Below are 7,500 nucleotides of genomic sequence, written 5' to 3'. Positions count from 1 at the left end.
CAAATCAAGAATTGCTACTTACAACACTCATCCATCTTGTGCCAAAGAGGATATTGGAGGTGGAAGGTGCATATGAAGAGTTTTTCGTAAATGTGATTTTGGATTCTATTCTTTCTGGATCATACAATTTCCTTGATACACACTTTATTCACTCAACAGTTTAAGTTCTTTCTATGGCACAAAGCTGTCATATTATTTTCAATTAAGTTTTTCAGTTGTCGTTGCTAAAGTCAGTGCTTCATTTCTCTGTGTTCTCACAAAAAGAGGTTTCCTTGCAGGATGCCCTTGCTCCAGGCGCTTCCTTTATGAATGACACAGGAGCTAACACAGCCAATGACCTGGCAGCCAAAGTGAGGGATGATCCACTTTTTCTCATCAAGAGGAAAGAAGAAGAGAAGAGAAAGGAACTGTTGCATAATCCTGTGAAAATGAAGCAGTTGAAAATGCTGCTCCAAGCTAACTTGAGCAAGTCAAGCAAGAAGAAAAAGGAGAAGAAAAAGAGAGAAAAAGAAGAAAAGAAGAGGAAGAAAGAGAAAAATACAAGACATAGTTATTCAAATTCAGATGATAATGATGAAAGAGCAACAGAAAAAGAAAGGAGAAGAAGGGAGAAACTATACAGGGAAAGAGATAGATTAGAAGATGGAAGAAGAGATTTGAGGAAGGAACACACGAAACACAGGGAGCGAGACAGGAAGAAAAGTGATGGATCAGGTGTTGAGAGTACAAGAGAACTTAAGAGAAAGAGAATGGAGGAGTATGAACGAAGTAACAAATCAGAAGAAGATGTGAGAGAGGTCACGAAGGAATCTAGGAGAAAAGAAAAAGAGATATCTAGACTAAGAAGTGATGAATCAAATGGTGAAAGAGATTACAAGAACAGGAGGAAAGAAGAAAGGGCAGAAATAATGAATGGAGGTTACATGAACCATCATCGAGAAACAAAAAGGTGACTTAGTAAAACTAAAATCCATTGTGCAAAGAGGAAGGGAATCCTGAGAAAAGAGATACGTCCGGAAATGCAGGCAATGGCAAAAATGACAAGAGGGCAACATGTGGTAAATTTGGCAGAATTTTACCAAATCCTACATTTTTGTCTTTACCCGAATTTTGGACATATAAGTGCATGATTTCCCAAAGTGCTACTCTATATCAAAATAATGATTTGCTTCTCTTGCTGGAAATATTTCGATTTTGGCTGCCCATTCCTTTCAAGCTACCTTGTTTTCCAGGGTAATAAAACTGTTCCAACACATCAAAGAGGCTTCAAAGTGAAATCTGGACTTTGCTTGATCGACTGTATCAAAAAATACAGTATTTCATTTTACTGTCATTGTTGAAGAGCTGTAGAAGTTAGAAGAGGACCAACTTTTTTCTTAACTTTTGATTTCTTTGATCTGCTTCCATGGCTCAATTCTCAGGCAAAAAAGGATGCGAGTGAGATAACCTTAAATCCTTAATAACTATTTTTCTCTTTCAAGATCACCTGACAGGAAAAGGTCACACAAGAGGTCCCGATCAAGGTCTCCAATGGGCAGGGGAGAATGGGAGAAAACAGATAAGCCAAGCCATAGGCGTGGTACTGCGAGGTCCCCTCCCAGACACAGGAGGCATGCGTCACATTCACCATCACCCCCCAAGAAATTGAGGAAATCACCTTCCCCTGACAGAAGGAAGAAATGGCAAAATGGAGGGTCCACACTTACAAAGTAAGACCATAACTTTAACACATATGGGTTTTCAAGTGACAGTTCCCTTCCTCTCCTGCTTTGAGATCAAACTTGCAGGTGAATGTAAAGAACCCTCTTGTAAGAAACTGAAAAATATTACCACTCAGTAACATTCCTTCAAATGTAAGAAACACCTTCTGCAGGATAATGAACAGCGCTATAAGGAAGTACTGCTCAATAGCTTTCATTTCATAAAGGCTTTCTCGACATATTCAGTTGTTAGTCACTTTCTGTAGCATAGCGACAAAACGACACTGCCCATAACTTTGATTTAAACTATCATAATTCAACCTGTTCTTGTTTTTGTAGCAAGAACACTATCTCACTCATTTGATGCAGTCACTCGTGAGATATTGTTCTTGCCACTCGAACATAAAGAATTCATATCTTCTCGCCACCATGTAATATCAGGTCTATTTATTGTTTTTCCTGCATATAGACATATGGATGCAGCTGAGAAGGAAAAGCGCCTTGCTGCAATGATGGACAATGCAAAGTAAGATTCTAGTATATAATACGAAATTGCATTTTTGTCTAGCTTCCAGTTAGCTTGATGGCGCGGTTGATACTTCAATGTCAGTAAAGCAAGTGCATTCATGTGTTTGAGTTCCTTATAAGCCTGGGTTTTCAATTGACAAGTAAAATAGTCTGGTGTTATACAGTAAAATCTGCAAGTGTCATTCTTGGGAGTGAAATGTTTGATTCCAGTAAGTTTTTATCTCTTGTCTGTCTTAGATGGCGAGATGAGCAAAGAGGAAAAAATGTCAAACGATACAAGGTAAAGAATTGTTTAATTACATGAAAAAACCTAGTGTTCTAACCCCAACCCAACCGAGCTTAACAGAATGACCCTGAACTGTACTTAATGATGTTTTCCTCTCTCCTGAAGGAATTAAGATCCACGTTCGGGAATTGAGGCAAACGGCGGGTTAAATATCATAAAACTGAAAGCCGTAGGAATTATCTTATGCTAACATAGTTCTCCTTTATGAGGACTTGCTCGATAAGATGACTGGTACTTTCGCTAACAGTCGCTTCACTTCCTTTTTAAAACCGGGATGGAAGAAGCTTGGTTAGCAATAACCAATGGAATTCGAGGCTGGTTTGCCATAAACAAGCTTCGAAAAACATGACGCAGTTTGCTTATACAGATGCACAAAGTCACTTTGAATCGTGTTTGTCGTTTTTCAGGAGGAAGACGCGAAGCTTGAAGCAAGAGAAGCAACAGGCGCTAATAAAAGCGCTTCATTTCTAAAGTAAGTAGAAATGATTTGTTTGCCACAGTACAACCCCTTCAATACCGTGGACATATTTGTGAGCTTGAAAGCGTTGGAAATGATTGGATTGATCTATTTCATTTCTCACGGATGAGCTGATCCCAGACAATTATTGAGGGTTTCTTGTTTGGGCATGAATGAGACCAAAAGAAGCTGGGAGTTTGAGGAAATGCCATCCAGCAGACGTGTCTAATATTATCACCTTTCCTGTAGCCTGCGTTTGCTGGCGGTATTGTTTACGCGAAAGACTTAAGCCGCGCAGAGAATGAGGAGGAGCACTTTCACAGTGCCCTTCCCATTCTCCACGCGGCTTCGCCGCTCATTAATTTGCCCATTCTCTACCTTGAATTAGAGCGAGTTTCAATCGAGTGTCGTAAAACCAAAACCGAAGTAATTACTTTGGCCAATCAAAAAGGACGGAGACAATCCAGTAAACCAATCAAAACTCGAAGTCATTACACGCAGCCGACACAAAGCGCGGGAAAATGTGCACGCGCAAGCCGCGATTGGTTTTGGTTTCACTTCTGATTGGTTGAATAAATGGCGCGAAAACTTTGAACCAATCACTGATTGAAGTGATGCAAAACAACAACGTGAAATGACTAAATTTGAGGTTTTGTGAAGAACGTCAGCCCTTGAGGATAAATTTTCATTTTCTCCCTTAAATGAAGTACCGTTCCGACGAGTGTCGTTTTCGAGGAACTACCACACCCTTGTCATGTTAAAATGGTTGAAATAGTCACGAAGCGATTAAAATAACGCGAATTTATATTTTGAGATGACGTTCTCGTCTCCTTTGTCGTTGCTTAAGCTCCCTAGTGTCTGGACGTCTTGCGTATTCTTCTGTGTTTAGCATGCGTCTCGCTCGGGGTTTCTCGCCACACTCTCCCCTTGACACCCTCTTGTTTAACCGGTTTATGTTTTTTTTTTTTTTTTTTTTTACTTGCAGTCCAACAAATTTGATAGAATGAAATAAAGGTGTAATCTCTCTTGCTTTCTTTTTTAGCTCGCAAATCACTTACTTGAATTCTTTTTAACAGTGACATAAAAGTCCAATCTTTTTCGTCGAAGACAACTTCAAGTGTTAGCGACCGCATCAAAAGGAACATCAAACTTTGAACCAATCACTGATTGAAGTGATGCAAAACCAAAGCAATTCAGAAATTACTTTCGACACTCAATTGAAAACCGCTCTAACGATTATCGTTAATTCGTAATTTGCTCTGAATTTACTATTATCGTTAATTTAGAAGACTGAAAGCTTGATATGGATTATGGGAAATGGTCAAATATTTTTTGAAAGACAACCCAAGTGTATGGACATAGGACTCGAACCTGGGAATGTTCATTATTAACCCGTCACCTAACCACTTGACCACCACACCGCTAGCTGCTCAGGAACAATATTTGATAAAGCTGTATTATCCCTCGGTAACAAACAATAATTAACACTGCAAAAGGTCGGTTTCCAAACTTCACAACAAAGGTAAACATTTTTAAATCAAGGCTTAAGCCTTAATTATTAATCTTGCTTAGACCTAATTACTCTACAGCATTGGTATTCTGTGGGAGACTAATTTTTTTTTTTTTTTTGAAAGTGCGGTATCTTGTTCTTCAGTGATGAAGCGGAAAGAAGCGGTTCTTATAGAGTAGAAACTCTGAGTTCAATTCCAATCTACGGATATGATTTTTTATTGCCTTATTTTCTCTGCTGCCACAAGCCCTGGGACACAGTGTCCTAAATTAGCGATAACAGTAAATTCAAAGCAACTACGAATTAACGATAATCGTTAAGTTAGAGTAGAGATCATGTTGTTAATTTACTTTGCGTGCTAACAATAGCGCAGCTTAAGGTGGCTTACTACAGTTAACCGAAGAAAAAAATATCAAAATTTTGAAATCTGTGAAATTAAAGCAAAATGATGTCTCTTGTGAAGTGTTGGTCACTGCAACTGATGTAAAATGTAATTTTACGTAACAAATAAATACAAATCAGGGGAAAACGCTTAATATAGTGACAGACTTCCTGGAGGGGGGACTGGAAACTAGACATTTTAAAGGTTTTTTTCTCAAACCCTAGCCGTACAACCAGGGTTAACATTTTGCGAAGTAGTAAACAACATGTGGACAAAACCGTCAACATTTTTTCAAAAAATTCTATCAGACAGTTTTTCAGTTATTATTAAAATAGACGAAAATCGACGTTTTTGTCATTTGTGAAAAACCTGTCTGGCAGATTTAACTATTTATTTCTCTACATAATTATTTTTCTCGCTTTCGGAAATCCTGAAATTTTGAGGTGGGGTTGTACGGCTGGTTTTCGCGAAAAAAGCCTTTGAAGTGTCTAGTTTCCAGTCCCCCCCTCCAGGAGCTCGGTCACTATGTTTAGCATTTTTCCCTGATTTGCATTTATTTGTTCGGTAAAATTACATTTTACATCAATTGCAGTGACTAACAATTCAGAAGAGACATCCTGTTGCTTTAATTTCACAGATTCCAAAACCTTGATCTTTTTCTTCGGAAAACTGTAGTAAGCCACCTTAAGCAACGACAACGCCGACAGAAACAAGAACGTCACAAATTTGCATATTTAGTTGGCAAAAACAATAGCTTTGCACGCCCTGCACGTGCGTTTTTCACTTTTGTCCGTTTCTTTGCCGTCGTCAGCAAAACAACAACGTGAAATGACTAAATTTGAGGTTTTATGAAGAACGTCAGCACTTGAGGATAAATTTTCATTTTCTCCCATAAATGAAGTACCGTTCCGACGAGTGTCGTTTTGGAGGAACTACCACACCCTTGTCATGTTAAAATGGTTGAAATAGTCACAAAGCGGTTAAAATAACGCGAATTTATATTTTGAGATGACGTTCTCGTCGCCTTTGTCGTTGCTTAAGTTCCCTAGTCTCTGGACGTCTTGCGTATTCTTCTCTGTTTAGCATGCGTCTCGCTCGGGGTTTCCAGCCACGCTCTTCCCTTGGCACCTCTTTCTTGTTTAACCGGTTTATGTTTTTTTTTTTTTTGCTTGCATTCCAACAAATTTGATAGAATGAAATAAAGGTGTAATCTCTCTTGCTTTCGCTTCTAGCTCGCAAATCACTTACTTGAATTCTTTTTAACAGTGACATAAAAGTCCAATCGTTTTCGTCAAAGACAACTTCAAGTGTTGGCGACCGCATCAAAAGGAACATCAACTCAGTGCAGCGAACACCGGCAGCACTTGAATCCTTCCTGGGGAAATAGGACGCTAACAACTTCAGTGTTGCGAAGGTTTACGAAGCCTGTTCCCTGTGCTTTGAAGACATCGGTTGTGTTCCGAAGATTGCAACATCAATTACTGTAAGTCGAGTCCAATGTCGGAAGGGCCGAATATATCACGAAGCTTTTATACGAAGCAACTGTACCTGGTTACAAAGACTTGCAACAACTTGCATGTTTGAGCCTGATGGAAGTAAACAGGAACGATGGAGGTCCGAAGAGTTTGCGAAGATCGACGACACAAATGCAATTTCTTACAAAGGATAGCGACAACGTACTCGACGGCCGAGTATCTTTCCGAGCGGCAACGAAATACGAGTTAAGACCAAAGTGAATGCTTCAAGGATGGCATAACGGCACGCTAGAAGAACTTAATTCTTTTTTAAACAGATTTTCATATAATTTTCTTGTCCATCCAACTGCGTTGAACGATATACTCTAACAGACTCTGACGTTGCCATCACTTCTCGTTGTCCGGCAACAAGGGTTATTTTTTAGCTCTGGGCTCAAGAATCGACTTATCCGGATTTACTAAACAACATCGCGAAGCGAATTGCCCGATCCCAAATAACACAGGTACCCGAACGCCTTCCCAATACGCCCTGTTTTCAACACAATTGTCGGCTGAAAAGGCACAACTGCAATAGAATCGGAGTCATAGAGACGGAAAAAAACACAGACGTTCATAATTTGTTGTGTTTATTAGCACAAAAGCACTTGTTTTAAAACTATCGTCTACCTTACTAAAATGATAGCACGACATGTGCTTTTTAACTTTGTTTCGTAACATTCACGATTCTTATATTTAGCAGAGATTATCCACGTGATAGTCTAAACACGTGCTCTTTAAAAATTCTTTCCCAATGAATTTAAAATTCATTTTACATTTTAATTTATTTACGAGAATGGTAAATATTTTTTGCAAACATGCGTGGTTGCAGTTCCTTGAGGATGTTAGAAACATGTTTTGGTTGAATTTTTATAGTCCTGATGGTATTGTGTCATTGATGCAAGGGTTCGTTTGGAATCGAGGCTCTGGCACGTATTTCCACCTTCTCAATCATTTGACAGTTGTGTAATATTCATATATTACTAGTCTGTCGAAGGAGAAAAGTGCAGTTCAAGAAACTTTAGCGTTCTTGCTCGAACGTAATGTTCAGCTACCTTTTGCGTCTCTGTCATATATTGTGAGCATGCGTAAGGGAAAAGCATCTAGCCAGCACATACACAGGCAC

The 7,500-nt window shown here is 39.1% G+C and overlaps 2 protein-coding genes across 7 annotated transcripts in view; one reads left to right on the top strand and one right to left on the bottom strand.

Annotated features, from left to right (window-relative positions):
- Nucleotides 1-7,195, top strand: part of LOC137985242 (pre-mRNA-splicing factor CWC25 homolog) — a 9,137-nt gene extending 1,942 nt beyond the window's left edge. The window contains exons 4-9 of one of the 2 annotated variants that reach the window (XM_068832800.1): nucleotides 279-949; nucleotides 1,482-1,709; nucleotides 2,170-2,226; nucleotides 2,466-2,508; nucleotides 2,922-2,986; nucleotides 6,130-7,195. In XM_068832800.1, the coding sequence (XP_068688901.1) occupies nucleotides 279-949; nucleotides 1,482-1,709; nucleotides 2,170-2,226; nucleotides 2,466-2,508; nucleotides 2,922-2,986; nucleotides 6,130-6,250 (1,185 nt within the window). In that variant the 3' untranslated portion in view covers nucleotides 6,251-7,195. Of the gene's footprint in view, nucleotides 1-278; nucleotides 950-1,481; nucleotides 1,710-2,169; nucleotides 2,227-2,465; nucleotides 2,509-2,921; nucleotides 2,987-4,047; nucleotides 4,142-6,129 lie in introns of those variants that run through there. The other variant, XM_068832801.1, reaches the window with a different exon arrangement.
- The window catches only part of LOC137985239 (uncharacterized), a 33,381-nt gene continuing 32,828 nt past the window's right edge, over nucleotides 6,948-7,500 (bottom strand). For all 5 annotated transcript variants that reach the window (XM_068832796.1, XM_068832794.1, XM_068832795.1 and 2 more), the window contains one exon: nucleotides 6,948-7,500. This exon is cut by the window's right edge and continues 242 nt beyond it. The gene's annotated coding sequence lies outside the window, so the exon portion shown is untranslated.

Source organism: Montipora foliosa, chromosome 14 (assembly GCF_036669935.1).
Source record: "Montipora foliosa isolate CH-2021 chromosome 14, ASM3666993v2, whole genome shotgun sequence".
Classification (NCBI taxonomy): Eukaryota; Metazoa; Cnidaria; class Anthozoa; order Scleractinia; family Acroporidae; genus Montipora; species Montipora foliosa.
The sequence above is the reverse complement of the archived record's forward strand: the minus strand, read 5'-3'. Positions and strand labels throughout refer to the sequence as shown.